The 18070-nt window shown below is 43.7% G+C and overlaps 1 protein-coding gene across 5 annotated transcripts in view; it reads right to left on the reverse strand.

Moving 5' to 3' along the window:
• The window catches only part of CASP8 (caspase 8), a 59393-nt gene that overhangs the window by 12840 nt on the left and 28483 nt on the right, over positions 1–18070 (reverse strand). For 4 of the 5 annotated variants that reach the window (XM_010336438.3, XM_074399271.1, XM_074399273.1 and 1 more), the window contains 4 exons: positions 7855–8185; positions 3038–3143; positions 1570–1705; positions 1407–1448 (listed from right to left, as the gene is read on the reverse strand). In XM_010336438.3, the coding sequence (XP_010334740.3) occupies positions 1407–1448; positions 1570–1705; positions 3038–3143; positions 7855–8159 (589 nt within the window). In that variant the 5' untranslated portion in view covers positions 8160–8185. Of the gene's footprint in view, positions 1–1406; positions 1449–1569; positions 1706–3037; positions 3144–7854; positions 8186–15804; positions 17923–18070 lie in introns of those variants that run through there. The other variant, XM_010336437.3, reaches the window with a different exon arrangement.

The following is an 18070-nucleotide window of genomic DNA, read 5'->3' on the forward strand; positions in this document are numbered from 1 at the left end:
GGCCAGGTTAAATTTTTGTGGTATTTGTGAGATATTCATTAATATCTCTAAAGCCACTAGCTCAGGATGAATTAATGATTAGTACTTTACTCCTTAAACTATTCTTAAGGCCTTGGGCTCAGCAGGCAAGGGGGAAAGCAAAGGACAGCCTGCGTGGACATTAATCTTTAAAATAATCTTTAAATCTTTAAAATAATCTTTAATCTTTAAAATTTTGGGGTAACTGAAAATGTATTTTAGACACACACACACATACCACAAACAGCCAAGGTAAAAATACAATAAAAACATTCATATCAATATTAATGGAGTGATGGCGTTCTTGAACTTGTAAATATTTCTCTGAATTTAAAATCATCTTCAATGAGTTTATATGATTTTTCTAATCAGAAAGAATACTTAATTAATCGCCTATAGTCCCAGCACTTTTGGAGGCTCAGGTAGGTGGGTGGCTTGAGCTCAGGAGTTTAAGACCAGCCTGGGCAACATAGCGAAACCCCATCTCAACAAGAAATACAAAAATTAGCCGGGCATGGTGGCGTGTGCCTGTGGTCCCAGCTGCTCAGGGGGTTGAGGCCAAAGGATCGTTTGAGTCCAGGAGGTGGAGGCTGTGGTGAGCCAAGATTACACCACTGCACTCCAGCCTGGGGGGACAGAATGAGACACTGACTCAAAAAAAAAAAATTTTTTTTCATTAATCAAAATTTTGAAGGAGATCATTTAACCAAGGAACTTATGAAAAATAATTTAAATCCAGCTACTCAGTGCATAACACAAGCAGCACATGTCAAGGACAAAAAAAACACACATACACAGAAAAAATGATGTTAAATTACTTATTACTGACTGACTCTCAACCTGTTTCAAACTGGCCAGCCTGGGCTGCAGAGTCGGTGTCTTGTGACAACTTCTCACATTATTCAATGTATAGAGAAGGACTACAAGTCACCACTGAACTGTTATCCTGGTATTAGGAGAGTAGGCACGGCTAGTCATGGTGGCTCGTGCCTGTAATCCCAGCACTTTGGAAGGCCAAGGCAGGCAGATCACCTGAGGTCAGGAGTTCAAGACCAGCCTGGCCAACATGATGAAATCCCATCTCTACTAAAAATACAAAATTAGCCGGGCGTGGTGGTGCATGCCTGTAATCCCAGCTACTCAGGAGGCTGAGGCAGGATAATTGCTTGAACCTGGGAGGTGGAGGTTGCAGTGAGCCAAGATTGCGCCACTACACTCTAGCCAGGGCGACAGAGCAAGACTCTGTCTCAAAAAAAAAAAAAAAAAAAAAAAAGAGGGAGAGAGCAGTGCATGTGGTAGATGTGGTAGAAGGTTGTAGGGAGGACACACACAGGTACCAGAGAGTAAATTAACTAAATAAATCTTGAAAATGTATCTCCAAGCATTACCATTTGAAGATTCATCTGAACTTCTTTCAAGGCTCATTCTCTCTGAATTAAAAGAGGAAAGCACGAACAGTAGTTGATTAGAAACAACTGTGACATGGAGGGATTTGTCAGTTTCAATTTTATAGTAGGTTTTGCCAATTCCCGGCTTTCAGGTTGTTTCTACCTCTGCTGCATTCATAGTCGTTGATTATCTTCAGCAGGCTCTTGTTGATTTGGTCACAGACTCTTTTCAGGACGTCCAACTTTTCTTCTCCCAGGATGACCCTCTTCTCCATCTCTATGAAAATATCCAGCAGGTTCTAGGAGGAGAAGAAATAAAGTTGGGAGTCTGGATTGAGCCCTACCGGTTGTTAGATTAGATTCTTTTTTTTTTCTTTTTTCTTTTTTTTTTTTTTTTTTGAGACAGAGTTTCGCTCTTGTTACCCAGGCTGGAGTGCAATGGCGCGATCTCAGCTCACCGCAACCTCCGCCTCCTGGGTTCAGGCAATTCTCCTGCCTCGGCCTCCTGAGTAGCTGGGATTACAGGCTCGCGCCACCATGCCCAGCTAAGTTTTTGTATTTTTAGTAGAGACGGGGTTTCACCATGTTGACCAGGATGGTCTCTATCTCTTGACCTCGTGATCCACCCGCCTCGGCCTCCCAAAGTGCTGGGATTACAGGCGTGAGCCACCGCACCCGGCCAGATTAGATTCTTTTTTAACTTCCACTTTCTCTAACCAAGGACCTGACCTTTCTTCCCAAGCAGACATCCTGACAATTTCTGCTGGCCTCTCATAGCCAGCAGGCTACTAGGTAAGCAATCCCATGTTTTCTGGCCCAGAAAGACAGAAGTAAGAGGATAATGGAGAAGCCATGTCAGATGTCACCCAGTCCCCAGGCCCTGAGCTCAAATCTCCTATGAAAGCATTACCTGAGGACTGTGAAACAGCCCTAGACAGCAATCCAGTCACCATAGTGACAGCCTTGGGATGGCCTCACCCCCAACATTGCCTCTCCAGACCTGAGTACACACAGACACATAGATACAGATATCACATGAACAAACACATAGACACACAGATGCACACAACACACACAGACGATATTCAATGATACACACACAGAGGCATAAATGCAAATACACACTATGCAACATGCACACAGACACATATACCACACAGAGAACACACAGAGATATACCACTTATAGAGACACACAAAGATATGCCACACACAAATACAGACACACACTATACAGAGATATGCACACAGCACACAGACATACACAACACACAGACACAATATACACACAGAGTTCCAGGTTCCAGGTTATTTTGGGGACTGCAGAAGTGGGGAAATGTCTCAGATCACCACTGTCTCTCCCACCTCTGCTGAGTCTTACTCTGGGCTGCCCCTGTACAACCAGCCTCCTCTCCCAGCCCCTGACTCTGCCGTGCTACCAGTAATTAACATGAGCAGTACTTGAGGATAAAGGAAGCACATTTGTAACACTCGTGCTGACAGCTTTCTTCTTCTAGTTAAAAAGTGAGAATCCAGGTTGCTTTTACCAAAATAGCCCCTCTCTTTGGTCTCAGAAATGTCCCTGGCTAACCAAGTCTCAGGACTAAATCTCAGTATCTTACCAGATCTTACCATATCGTCATCCAGTTTGCATTTGGAGATCTCCTTTTTCAAAAGAAACTTAAAAGACCTCAATTCTGTTTTGCTCACATCTTCTGAAATCTGATAGAGCATGACCCTGTGGTGGGAAATGGAGACACTTTAGAAACCTTTTCCTAAATAATTTCCCATTTGATGCATGGAGTCAGAGTGGGCTTGATTCCAAAGGCCTCCCTTCAAAATAAAGCCAGTTAATGGCATGGTTTACGAGTTGAGTCCTTGGAAAGAGGCAGGTATGGTGACACCGAAGTCTACGACTCCTCCCGAACTATCCCACCCTTAGCAATTAAAAGTTCTATCAACTTTTCTTTCAGTTTATTTTAGTTAAATAAATCGTGTTTTCCTTTATTTTTTTTCTATGAAACCAAGATTTTGTTGCAATAGCAAAAAGTTTTGCCTGTTGGAAATGATGCTTTTCAAAACACACATTGGCTTGTGACATCCCTAATTAAATGGGTCAGTGTTCTCCTAGTCATTACCCTCCGTAAGAAGGCCGGGCATTTGGTTCGGGAATACACCGGCTCTGAATACATCTTTATCACAGACCAGACCACAAACACGAAAGGATCTGAAGCCCCAACTACACCCAGCTTGCCCTGCCCTCACCCCTTTCTGCTGTGCCCCCACACCCCATCCCCTTGTCTATCCACAGACCCCCATCCCCTTGTCTATCCGCAGACACCCATCCATGAACAACAGCTCAAGCATTGCCTGAGCATCCTCAAGGCTGCATTCATTCCACTATGACTTAGTATCCCCGGAAGGATAACACATAAAATTGTCTTTTGGCCTGGTGCAGTGGTTCACACCTATAATTCCAGCACATTAGGAGGCCAAGGCAAGAGGAAGATCGCTTGAGCCCAGGGGTTTGAGACCAGCCTGGGCAACATAGCAAGTCTCCATCTCTACCAAAAATATTTAAAAATTAGCCGGGTGTGATGGCATGCACCCATGGGCTTAGCTACTCCTGAGGATGAGGTAGGAGGATCACTTGAGCCCAGGAGGTTGGGGCCACAGTGAGCTGTGATCATGCCACTGCACTAAAAATAAAATAAAAACAAAAAATAATTGTTTAGAAACTGTCCAAGTCCCTAATGGCCAGGTCCATGCCCTTTTCGTTTTCATAAACCCAGAGGGTTGTGAGATGCAATGTTTGAGTACAGGGGACCCAGGCTATTAGTGCTGTAGCCTTGGTTCTACCATCTTTGAGCAGCATTAACTTTAGACATGCTACACATTGTTCCTGATCCATAGACTGAAGATAATTATCTGCAACCACATCATAGGAAGATGTCTCCGAGGGTTACACAAATAAGTTTATGTGAAGTACTGGAACCAATCTTTGACAACACACTAAGTGTTCAATGAGTGATAGGCATTACTATTTCCTAATCTATGCCTATCACATTTATTTAGGCTGGCACATTTAGGCTCTTGGAATATACTTGTTGAGTAAGTGAACACAGGAACATTTTAGAAGTCAGCAAACCTTTCAATATGATGGTGTAAAGGAAAACAATTGTAATACAAAACATGTTGACTTTAAAATTTAATTAGAAAGTAAAATTCTGAAAATAAAAATGGGGTAGAGCCAGGTGCAGTGGCTCATGCCTATAATCCCAGCACTTTCGGAGGCTGACGTGGGCAGATCACCTGAGGTCAGGAGTTCGAGACCAGCCTGACCAACATGGCAAAAACCCTCTCTACTAAATATACAGAAATTAGCTGGGTGCGCTGGTGGACACCTGTAATACTAACTACTCAGGAGGCTGAGGCAAGAGAATCACTTGAGCCCGGGAGGTGGAAGTTGCAGTGAGACGAGATCATGTCATTGCACTCCAGCCTGGGCAACAGAGCGAGACTCTGTCTCAAAAAAAAATAAAAATAAAAAGACTTCACAATTCTAGTAAACCAAAGCTATGTAGCTTACTGGTTGAATAGTGTCCTCCCCTCCTCCCCAAAATTCACGTCTACCTGGAATATGAGAATGTGACCTTATTGGGACAAAGGATATTTGCAGATAAAATCTGATCAAGATGAGGTCATGCTGGCCAGGCGCAGTAGCTCACACCTGTAATCCAAGAACTTGGGAGGCCGAGGTGGGCAGATCCCATGAGCCCAGGAGATCAAGACCAACCAAGACAACATTTCAAAACCCCATCTCTATAAAAAGTACAAAAATTAGCCAGACATGGTGGCGTGTGCTTGTAGTTCCAACTACTTGGGAGACTGAGGTGGGAGGACTGGTTGAACCTGGGAGGCGGAGGTTACAGTGAGCCAAGACTGCACCACTGCACTCCAGCTTAGGCAACGTACCGAGACACTGTCACACACACACACACAAAAAGATGAGGCCATACTGGATTAGGGTGGACGCTAATTCCTAATCCAGTGACTGTGTCCTCATAAGAGGGAGATTTAGACACAGAGAAGGGAACATAGGCAGACTGCTGTGCTGCATCTACAAGACAAGCAGCACCAAGGACTGCCGCACCCACCCAAAGCAGGGAAAAGCATGAAACAGATTATTCCTTGGAGCCTCTAAAAGAGAACCAAGGCTGTTGACATCTTGATTTCTGACTTTGGGCCTCCAGAACTGAGAAAAAAAAATTTTTTTGAGGCAGAGTTTCGCTCGTTACCCAGGCTGGAGTGCAATGGCGTGATCTCGGCCCACCACAACCTCCGCCTCCTGGATTCAGGCAATTCTCCTGCCTCAGCCTCCCGAGTAGCTGGGATTACAGGCACGCGCCACCATGCCCAGCTAATTTTTTGTATTTTTAGTAGAGACGGGGTTTCACCATGTTGACCAGGATGGTCTCAATCTCTTGACCTCGTGATCCACCCGCCTCAGCCTCCCAAAGTGCTGGGATTACAGGCATGAGCCACTGCGCCCGGCCCAAGAACAAATTTTAAAAACTGTTTTAAACCTGCTAGCTTGTGTTACTTCATTACAGCAGCCCTAGGAAACTTATACACCCAAAATATCTTTTTTTTTTTTTTTGAGACAGAGTTTCGCTCTTGTCGTCCAGGCTGGAGTGCAATGGCGCAATCTCAGCTCACTGTAACCTCCGCCTCCTGGGTTCAAGCGATTCTCCTGCCTCAGGCTCCTGAGTAGCTGAGATTACAGGTGCGAGCAACCGTGCCTGGCTAATTTTTGTATTTTTAGTAGAGACAGGGTTTCACCATGTTTGCCAGGCTAGTCTCAAACTACTGACCTCAGGTGACCCGCCTGCCTCGCCTCCCAAAGTGCTGGAATTACAGGCATGAGCCACTGCCCCAGGCCCAGAATATCTCTTTCACCATTTAAAATCAAAATAGTCAAGCCTTGGCCAGGTATGGTGGCTCACGCCTGTAATCACAGCACTTTGGGAAGTCAAGGCAGGTGGATGACTTGAGGTCAGGAGTTTGAGACCAGCCTGGACAACACGGTGAAACTCTGTCTCTACTAAAAATACAAAAATTAGCCAGGCAGGGTGTCATACACCTATAATCCCAGCTACTTGGGAGGCTGAAGCAGGAGAATCGCCTGAACCCAGGGGTGGAGGTTACAGTGAGCCAAGATCACACAACTGCACTCCAGCCTAGATGACACAGTGAGACTCTGTCTCAAAAGCAAAACGAAACAAAAAATAGTCAAATCTCAAAACAAAACATAGTCTCTGAGAATAGAAAGACCAGGGTGTTCACGGGCTGGGCCATCAGGGCAGCGGCTGTCAGCCCTGGCTGTAAGCCCTTTCCGTCTCACATGCCACAGTTATCGACAAGCAAACAGAGACAATGAAATGGGCCCAGAGCAAAGGCTTAAGTAGAAGTCTCCTGAAAGCAAAGCTGAAATTGCTTTAAGAAGTGTCTGATAACAGGAGATGATGAAAGGGAGAAGGTGACAATGTGTTTCTGTTTTTCAAGTCTTGTCCCAGCATCACGAAGTTGTACTTGAATGAGGTTTTTTCTCTCTCGCACCTTTGGTTACCCCACTCTCCCATAGGGTGGGGAGAAGCTAAGTTTTACAGCCTTTGGCAGGATGACCCAAAGCGCCACTGTCTTCCTGTAGAAGCTTAGAATTGTCATACAGCTGGGCTCCCAGGAGCTAAGTAGCCTCTGTGGGGACTGCCTAGCTGTTTGTGCTAGGCCAGCTGCATACAACTCTGTAAAGAACTTTGTCATTTGAGTCTTTAGGTGTGGCAAAAAAAAAAAAAAAAAAAAAAAAAAAAACCCTTAAATCTTGTTGAAAATTTCCATAGCCATCCACAAGCAAGTGGGAGGGGGATTTCAGGGTGGGAGGCCGTGATGCTGGACTCAATGGATGGGCAAAGTAAGCACACAATCCGAATATCGGCAAAGCAGAGGCACCAAGTTAAGAGAGGAAAAACAAAATGAGAACACTTAGAAAGCTTTACTATAACTTCAGCATACCTCTAAGTAATGTTTCAGTTTGAAAAATAAATTTTTATTTTATGGTCTTAGCGTTTTTGTAGAATCATACATACGGCCCCTAAATTTCTTAATCTGGCCCCACTGGGACATCTTCCCAAAGCCTCCCAAGTGATACTGAACGTGGTTTCTCTTTGTTTAGTCACTCTCTCTAGGGTGGGGAGAAGCTGAATTTTACAGCCTTTGGCAAGACCACCCAAGGCACCACTGTCTTTCTGTAGAAGCCGAGAATTGTGGCACAGCTAGGCTCCCAGGCGCCAGGCAGGCTACCACAAAGACAAGCCCCAATCAGCCCTGCCCACAGAGATTGTCCATTCAACCCACACCTTCCAGCCCCCACGCTGGGAGTTTCTACCCACCTGTAGGCAGAAATCTGAGCGCTGCCCGGTGTCTGAAGTTCCCTTTCCATCTCCTCCTTGCTAGTGTCTAGATATTTATTCAGCAAATCCAATCTATTAATTCGGAAGAGCATCTCCTTCAGAAAGGACAGATTACTTTCCTCCAACATTCTCTTTTCCTGGAGTCTCTGGAATAACATCAAGGCATCCTTGATGGGTTCTTGCTTCCTTTGTTGGATGTAGTCCAGGCTCAGGAACTTGAGGGCGGCCAGTTCTTCACTTCCCAGTTCTTCTCCAATATTAAAAAGCATTCTGCTGAAGGCCATCTTTTCAAAAGGTAGGAGGATGTAATCTAAGTCAAAATATAATGGTATGTTCAGATAAGGAAGAAAAGAACCATTCGCTGGCTTGTTCATCAAAGGCTACTGCATCTACTAGACACCGGTCATTGTGCTGTGAGCACAGGAGAGAAAAAAAGAACACCAGACAGTTTCTGCTTACTGTGTGGGAAGGTAGATATACAAACAAGCCAGTGGTGAGAGAGGTATGACCAGAGTGAGGTAGGGGTGCAGAGGAAGAAGACTTAACTCGGCCTGGGGGAAGGGCTTCCTGTGGGGAAGGGATCGGGGGGAGAATGTGAGAAAGCACAGTTCTCGAAGGAAACAATTGATGTAAAAGATGGAGGTAAGAACCTTCAAGTCCATTCAGGCAGGCACGAGGAGTTCAATAAAGTAACTACAAAGGATCTGGGACGGAGAGTGACGGGACAAAGGGATGAAGCTCTCTCGGTACCATGTCACAAAGGGGCCTCATTACCGTGGGGCAAAGTGTTTAGGCTTTGTCCTGGAGGTGATGAGGAACTAAGAAAAAACTGTACAAATGAGAATGACATCACACACAGCACGGGGAGAAACGCCAGATACAGGTGAAGGGGAGGAAGGCAGCAAATCACGCTGCCATGTGTGTACCTAGGCAACAATCGTGCATATTCTTCACATGTACCCCAAAACCTAAAATGCAATAAAAAATAAAAAATATAAAAACATTTAAAGTGCAAAGGATAGACTGGAAGACTTGGAGGCGGGGGACCTACTCGCACGTATTAGGAGGAGGCATTTCGGTGCTGGAGGGCGGGAGTAATGGGGTCTGACTGAAACAACAGCGGTAAGAGGACATGGGGCAGTGCAGTTCCCTAAAGGCCCCAGGACCAGAAGGGCCCAAGGACCAGCGCCTAAAGCTGGTCAGGAATGCAAGACTGGAAACAACCAGGTCACCCCTGACAGCCCTTTCAGCCTACAGAGTCTCTAAGTCAGGTTATGTGGTATTTTCACACAATGTTTCTAAAGGAGAGGACTCTGTTTCTGCAAACCCCAGACAATTATGCCAGCGGCCTGAGATCTGGGGTTTTCCCTTGAGGCCCAGGTTCCACCACCCTGACAGATTTCTACCCCACCCTCTCTGTTCTGACGGCCCCTGTCCTTGCTAAAGGAACCCTAGGAGCGGCGTTTGTGCTCCATTCTTCATAGGAACAAGACTGGGACATGGCTCCCCCTATCACAGGCGACAGTCACCATAGGGGAAGGCAGCAGTGCCGTGTTTAAGAGGCTAGACCAAGCCCAGCCATGATGCCAGCACTTTCTCAAGGTGTTACTTTCCACCTCTGTAAAATACGCTCATCTCTCAAAGCTGCTGTGAATATATAACACCTAGAATGCATTTAGAATAACGCCAAGCAACTAATGAATGCCAAATAAATGTTAACCTAAAAGAAGGAAAAACCCCTGGCCGTGGGGCTTAGGATCTTGAGCACTTCTCTCACCTCCCGTTTCCTCAGTTGAAAATGTGAACATTCCATTGGAAGTGGCGGCTTTCAGACTCTTCAAAGCAGAAGAGCTCTTTGTCAAACCCTCTCTCAGAAGCTCCTTCGCCCTTAAGAGTTGACCCTGGACCACTACCTTTTGAGAACCTTAAACTAAGAACCTTTCCATTCCCATCCAGCTCCATCATATTTCTGATTCCACAAACCCTATACTCTTGGATACTTTCCTTCCCCATAAATAACCTTAACCTGTTTGGACCCATTTTCTCACCTGCAACCAGGTGGATGGGTTCTGGGTCTCTAAGCCCCTTGCATTTGCTAACATTCATAGATGAAAACACAAACCCGGATGCTGCCACTCAGAGGTAGCGGTCAAGGAAACCACGATTCATGTATTTTCTACATCTTACTCTAAAATAAAAATACTTTCAATTTGGACATTAGAGTAAGTCTAATTTTTTTTTTGATTTCCATAGCTTTTGGGGGTACAAGTGGTTTTTTGGTTACATGGATGATTCTGTAGTGGTGAACTGAGATTTTAGTGTACCCGTCACCCAAGCAGTTTACACTGCACCAATAGACAGTCTTTTATCCCTCATTTCCCTTAGGCTTTGTCCTGGAGGTAATGAGGAGCTAAGAAAGACTGTAAAAACGAGCATGCTATCCAACTGGGAATTAATATTCAAAGTGCAAAGGACAGACTGGAAGACCTGGAGGCAGGGGACCTACTGGGATCTATTAGGACCAACCTCCCCTCCAGCTCCACCACCAGTCTCCAAAGTCCATTGCTTCCTTCTGCATGTCTTTGCATCCTCATAGCTTAGCTCCCACTTTCAAGTGAGAACATATGGTATTTTTTTTTTTTCTTTTCTTTGAGATGTAGTCTTGCTTTGTCATCCAGGCTGGAGTGCAGTGTTGTAATCTCGGCCAACTGCAACCTCCTCCTCCAGGGTTCAAGCAATTCTCCTGCCTCAACCTCCCAGTAGCTGGGATTACAGGTGTGCACCACCACGCCCGGCTAATTTTTGTATTTTTGGTAGAGACAGGGTTTCACCATGTCGGCCGGGCTTTTCCTGAACTCCTGACCTCAGGTGATTCACCTGTCTGGGCCTTCCAAACTGCTGGGATTACAGGTGTGAGCCGCTGCGCCCGGCCCGGTATTTGGTTTTCCATTCCTGAGTTACCACACTTAGAATAACAGCCTCCAGTCCAAGATTAAATATTTTTTAAATGACCCTTTCGAAAATATCCTTTCCTTCCATTCTCTGAAAGAAAAATTTAAAAAAATCTTTTTCCCCTCCTGATTACAGCAGCAGTGGTTTTTTGTGTGGAAATGGAAACCACAGAGGCTCCCGGGACTTCAGCTTCTGCTTTCTGCTGCCCTCTTTCTTCCCAAGTCCTCAGTCACCCCCTTCTCCCACCCCACTGCCACCATGTTTGCTCCCTGTGGGGAGGTGGTCCCCAGCCATATCAGCATCACCCTCCTGATGGTAAATCACTCTCTCACTAGACTAGAAGCTCCGTGAGGGCAGAAACTTTTGCTGGTTTATTTTTTATTCTTATTTTTATTTTTATTTTTGAGACAGGGTATCACTCTGTCATCCAGGCTGGAGTGCAGTGGTGAGATCTTGGCTCATTGCAACCTCCACCTCTCAGACCCAAGCCATCCTCCCACCTCAGCCTGCTGAGTGGCTGGAACTACAGGAGCAAACTACCATACCCGGCTATTACTGGCTACTGTCTCAGGCTGCTGGCTTGTCAATTGCCTGGGCTTTCCTGAATGAATAGTAATAGCCATCTTAGACACATTCAGTGTAGAAATAATCACGTCTACTGCAAGGTGGCCAGCATTTCCAACAGATATGGCTGGCATGAGTCAATGGTTGCTCTAGGCACTGGGAATGCAGTAAAATAAGCCAGCGTGGCCCAGGAGTTCAAGTCTACCCTGGGCAAAACTCCAGGTAGCAAGGCCCCAACTCTTAAAAAAAAGCAAAACCAAAATTGAAGATAAGTGACAACTATGCAAAATAATTATTGCCTATTGACAGGCAAATTCTATCCTGTCCAATGAAGGTCCAATTAATTGATTTCCCTTCCCCTCTTGTGGAAAAACCAATTTTGCCTCCATTTGCACAAATATTCCTTATTTAGAAATGTGTCTGATCTTCAGATTCTCTTCTGAGCCAGCTATAACATCTCCCTGGTTGTCACTGGTAAATGAGTAGAATAAAATATTTATTATCTGTTAAAAAAAAAAAAAAAGCAAAACCAACACCAAAACAAAACAAAACAAGAAAGAGTGGGTCATTTAGCCATCTCTGTCAAAATACAAAATTCACATATACTTTGGCCCCACAATTTAACCTCCAAGAGTTTTTCCCACATTCACTTAAACATAAGTATACTCAACACCATATACAAGGCTATTCATGGTAGCATTCCTTGAAATAACAGAAAAGGAGAAATAACTGTTTATCAGTATTAGAGGATTTAGACAAGCTATTAATCATAATCCATAGAACTCTATTTTACTAGAAAGAATAGGAAGATCAATGTGATTGAGTGCGTGTGATCTACATAATGTATTGATCGGTACATATTCTGTGTATTCACCAAAGAGCTCTGATACAAAGCACACAGGAAGTGGTTTCAGTCACGGTAAAGAAAAGTACAATTACAAACATGTGGACGTGCAGTGTGGGAAGGCCCATGGGTGGAGGTGACAATGAGAGCTGCTTTCTACTCCCTAGCTTGCTACACCGTTTGTACTGTTTCAATTTTTACCATGTACATGTATTACTTATTCTAAAAATACACCTAATTAAAATCTTTAATATTTAAAGATTCATTCTTATTCATGCTGGAAAAGATCTAAACTAGATCTAACCATTTAGTGTCATTAAGTCAACTGTCTTTAAATTTTTAAGTGCATTCTAACCTCTGTTAAAATCTCATCTTACAGAATAAAACAACGAAAGAATCAAATGAAAGCAGGACTTCCTTTCTCCTGTCCCTCAATTATTTTTTTTTCCTGAGGATAACAATGCTTAGTGTATTCATTTTAGAAAATACAGAAAAGATCAAACGAAAGTAAAAACTGTGTATAATTCCACCATCCAAAGATAAATGCCTAATATTTTACCCTTTCCTACCAAATATTTTATGCATACACACTTTTCCTTATATTTGAACACATCATATTTCTGTAGCATAAGAGGATTTTTCCACTGATAAATACATCTCGTATTGTAAGTACATTCTGATGTCTGTAGTTTTTCCTCTACAGCGTGGGTTTTAATATCTGTAAAGCATTTAATCTTAGAGATTGCCTATAATTTACACAGCCAGTTCCTGATTCTATGTAGGATGATCTTAAAACACAAATCTTTAAGTTAAAGTTAACTTCAAGGTTTATAATCAGTCAGTTCCTGATTATATTTAGGTTGATCTTAAGATGCAAATCTTTAAGTTAAAGTTTAAGTTAAAATAACTTCTAATTATTTTCTTAGAATAATTTCCTAAAAGCAGTATTATTGAGTCAAAAGGAATAAACCTTTTTTAGTCTTTTGTTACCTATTTAATAGCATTTTCTGATGGTATACAATAAAAATCAATACAATCCAAGGCTGAGATGACATGAATTCGAGTATAATACAACCGGTGTAGCTCCTGTCCTCCGCAGCCACCTCATCTCACTCATTTCATTGCCTTTGCAACAATGTGACAATACTTTTTAAGTGGCCTTCCCATCAAATCATAACTGACGCTTAGAAGGAAAATGCTAACATGGCTTCTCCTCTGACCCAGGTGCTCTGGGACACGCCGTCAGATAATAGTCAGCCTTTTCTGTTTTCTGGGTTTTGCTTAAGTCATACATCCTTCTAGCCATAGTACCTAGAAAACAGTCACTTGCACAGGATTTATGACACCATTAACAATGGGCCAGTCTAGTACTGTGGGGGAGAGGCATCACGTGGTGGTTCTTGTTTTATGGGACCTAGATTTTCTGCACTCTTATGGGCTAGCAACTTGGTTAAGCTAGTATTTTTAAAATAATGTCCTTGTAGTTTTTGGTTCCTAAAAATAGTAAAAGTAACACTTGTTTCTTAGAGAAAATACAAAGAAGTATACAAAGAAAATAAAAATTACTTAAAAACTTGCCATTTGGAAGTAATTCTTTGGTCACATTTTGTGCCTTTTTCCCAGTTTTTTTTCACATGTATATATAACATAGGTAAATTTGAATATTTTCCATGTAATACATATATTTTATATAATATCTGCTAAATGGTAAATGTATATGTCTATTTGTATTATATATTTAATATTTTATATATTTATCCCTCAGAGTATTTAAATAAAAAGACATGTGTTTATAATAATCATATACATAAATGATATAATAAATATTTATAACCTATATGTCCATATAAACACAAAAATATTTTTTAACCTCATTTCACTAAAACCTCTGAAGAAATTACTGTTGTTGTACCCATTTTTCTGTTGTGGAAAGTCACGGCTTGGAAATGCGCTAGTAAGGGAGAGAGCCACAGCCCGATTTGAGTCTCATTCAACGGCCTCAGTGACAGAGCACAAAGATCCAGATATGATTCTACTTGCAGCTGGAAGGCAGTGAAGGAATCTCATGAAGAAAAACATAAAATCATCACTTTTTTAGAGATTAAAATTCCAAAAAAATGGACAACAGCAAAACCACAAAACCGGGAGTTCTTAGCAAATCCGCTGCAGGAGAGAGAGGGCCAGAGCCTCACAAAGGCAGTGCTGGAGTCTAGGCCTTAGCGTCTCATTCCAGAGTCCCATTCTACCGTTGCTTTATATGCCACAATTAAACTACAAATACATTCCATCTCATCACAATCATTCTAGTTAATGCTCTAGCAGCATCCTAGCTCTTGCACTGATAACGACCCCACAGGTGGGGGGAAAAGAAAAACATGCATTCGCCATCGGAAACAAAAACCGAAGCTTGAGAGAACCTGAAGCCACTCAGGCCCAAACCTCTAACCGGTAAGCAGCATTGCCGCTGCCTCAGGTCCAGGCTGGCTGCCTCAGACTTCGGGCTGCCCCTGAACCTCACAGACATCCATTCTGCACTCACATGGTGTCCGTAACAGGGCGCTGCAGCCACGGTGTTCAAACAACCAAGCAAAGGTGTCCCAACCTCAACAAAACATACAATCCCATCATTTTCAAACAGAATGAAACTTGCAACTTCACCTGTAAATTCTTAACCCCACAAAGACAGGTCTCTGATTTTGTCCATCCAGTCTTCCCATTACATTGTTTTTTGAACTGTTTTGTATCTTTTTAATTTTCTTTTTCTTTTTTTTTTTTTTTTTTTTTTGAGATAGTTTTGCTCTTGTTGCCCAGGCTGGATAGCAATGGCGTGATCTTGGCTCACAGCAACCTCCGCCTCCCGGGTTCAAGCAATTCTCCTGCCTCATCCTCCCAAGTAGTTGGCATGTGCCACCATGCCCAGCTGATTTTGTAATTTTAGGAGAGACGAGGTTTCTCCATGTTGGACAGGCTGGTCTCAAACTCCCAACCTCAGGGGATCCACCTGTCTTGGCCTCCCGAAGTGCTGGGATTACAGATGTGAGCCACCACACCCAGCCTTTTTAAATCTCTTTAAAAAACGAATTGAATTAGTAGGACCAAATGAGTATGAGTGTGTGTGTGTGTGTGTGTCTGTGTGTGTGTGTGTGTGTGTGTGTGCGTGTATGTCAGCAAATGTGTGTGTTGGTGGGTATGTGTGTTGGTGGGAGGATAGCTGTAGCAGCCAAGTCAGTTGAGATTTAAATTTTGGCTTCTAAGACAAGTTTGGCTGGGTTCTCAGGCTTTTTTACAAGTAGCTAAACTTGGAGCCTTTCAGAAACTCCTAGGACTCCATCGATCTAAGCTAGAGTGGCCTTGAGATCTGAAAACTGCACGGCCCTCCGCAAGGCTCTCAGAGGGACTGCTGCCTCTTACACTAACTTCACGGTTTCCCCATCCACACTCAAATACGAGGATCACCTCCATGGCCCCAAGGCCACCCAATCTCACTCTCAGCAGCCTAGAAAACTCCAGAATCAAAGGCCTTCCTCCCAAAAGGCCCCTCTGACCTTACCAGAGAGGCGAATCCTTACCTTATTATCACAACAGTAGCACCTTCTTCACAGGCCTATCCACTGCCCATCTGAGCATCTAAGACAAGAGCAAACGTCTAATGAAGGACGGAAGCCAGCTGCACTTCCTGTTTTTAAACTCCTGAGTCACACACACTGGAGGGGAAGAAACACGCTTGTCTCTGAGTGAGCAGAGCCGCCTTCTAAAGCTTCTAAAGCTGAAGGAAAAATGCCTGGTGGTCCATGAGATCGCAGGCAGGGTGGGGCAAGGCACGTGGCCACCTGAGCATTGGCCACTGGCCAACATCCTTATGTGACTTTGGATGAGTCATTTTACCTTTGGAGCCTCATTTCCACGTTCTGAAATGAGGACACTGGACTGGATTGTAACTAAGAACACTTTCTTTTCATATTTAATATTTAAAGGTTTTTTGGCGTTCATCATTAAGACTTTAAGTTTTTCATTCAATGGATTGTGACTGAGCACCCCAGAGAGGTCTTGAGATTGGGCACTGCAGAGCCCTCATCTTGGTTCTCAAGGTGGCTGCGAACTTTCAGAGCAAAAGCCCCTGGTTTAGCCAAAGAGCATCTCCATGGCCCCAAAGTCACCAGATTCCACTCTCGGCAATCTAAAAAACTCTAAAATGAAAAACCTCTAAAAAGAAAAAACTCTAAAATAAAAAAAAATTCTAAAATAAAAAAAATCTAGAAAGAAAAATCTCTGAAATAACTCTTCGGTAAGCCCATCTTACCAAAGGTGGTCCTTGTATAAGAGTGTAGCTGAGAAAACCATGAAGTTAACCGCAAGATGGGTTTTTACCATCTTATCAAAGAGGCGTAGCTGAGGAAACCATGAAGTTAACTGCAAGATGGGTTTTTACCATCTTATCAAAGAGGCAAATCCTGGGGCCCTCATCATGTTGGGCTCTAGTTGCCCATATATATATAATATATTTATCAGTAAACAAAAGATCACCTTCATACTGAGAGTTAGCTGAAATGCTTTCTGATGTTAAAAGCAGGAAAAGAAAATCAAGCATCTCTCTTCTTTGAAACTGCCTTTTGTCCTTCCCCAAATAGAATATAAGCATTCAGAGGGCAGGAACTCATAGCTGAGAAGACTGAATGAAGTATCTGAAAGGGACTCCTCACCAGAGAGGGCTAGGTCAAGGTGGCCCCATAACATCAATGCCTGATGGGCACGGTGGCATGCCTGTAATCCTAGCACTTTGGGAGGCCAAGGTGGGAGGATCACTTGAGCCTAGGCGTTTGAGACCAGCCTGGGCAACATAGCAAGACATCATCTCTACAAAAAAAAAAATTTAATTAGCCAGGTGTAGTAGCACATGCCTGTGGTCCCAGCTAATCTGAAAGCTGAGATGGGAAAATTATTTAATCCCAAGATGTCGAGGTCCAAGTGAGCCATGATTATGCCACTGTACAATCATGATTGTACCTGGGTGACAGAGCAAGACCCTGTCTCAAAAAAAAAAAAACAAAAAAGAAATAGAATGCGCAAAATAAAATACCAATAATATTAATATGCGATAATCATTGATAACTGGTGTAGTAAGTGACTTATGCCTCTTATCTCCTTCAGGCCTCACAGTCACCTCCTGAGGCATTATTAATCGCATGTAATGATGAGATAACAGAGGCACGGAGGAATTACTTCCTGCCTGAGATCGCATAGTTAAAAAATAGTGTACACACACAAAAGAAAAATACATTTTGCAAAGATACAGATAAAATCACGAATTCATATCAAAACATTAGAGAACTGTCTTTGGGAAGCAAGAGAGAGAGCAGGGGTGGGAGTGAAGAGACAAAAGGAAACCCTTAGAACCCGGGGAGGAGGGAAGCCGGCTGTGCGCCTTGGGACCCAGGTCTGCAGGGCATCGTGATTGATTCGACAGAATAAAGAACTTAACCCCCGGCCCCAGGGCCAAATGAAAAAGGAAAAACGAAAGTGGATTGATAAAGTTTTCTGGAATCTCCAAACGGGTCCACAGGAGGGAGACAGTGTGTCGGTATTCGAGGCGCCAGGGAAGCTGGGAGCCCCGAAGGCAGCAAAGGAAAAGGAGACTCCTCCGAGTGAAAAAGCAACAAGGTCAGAGGCAACGGCTCGGAGAGAAGCCCCACCGGAGAGCGGGGCCAGGCAGGACCCAGAGGTGTCCTCAGAAAGACAGATGCGAGTTGCTTCCCCCTGCCCACCGCCCCGTTTCTAGAGCTAGTGAAGAAACAAAAATATTGTGGTTTCCTGTGGAAGAGGTCACCTCGGCAACAG

The sequence above is a fragment of the Saimiri boliviensis genome, chromosome 5 (assembly GCF_048565385.1).
Source record: "Saimiri boliviensis isolate mSaiBol1 chromosome 5, mSaiBol1.pri, whole genome shotgun sequence".
In the NCBI taxonomy this organism is placed as follows: Eukaryota; Metazoa; Chordata; class Mammalia; order Primates; family Cebidae; genus Saimiri; species Saimiri boliviensis.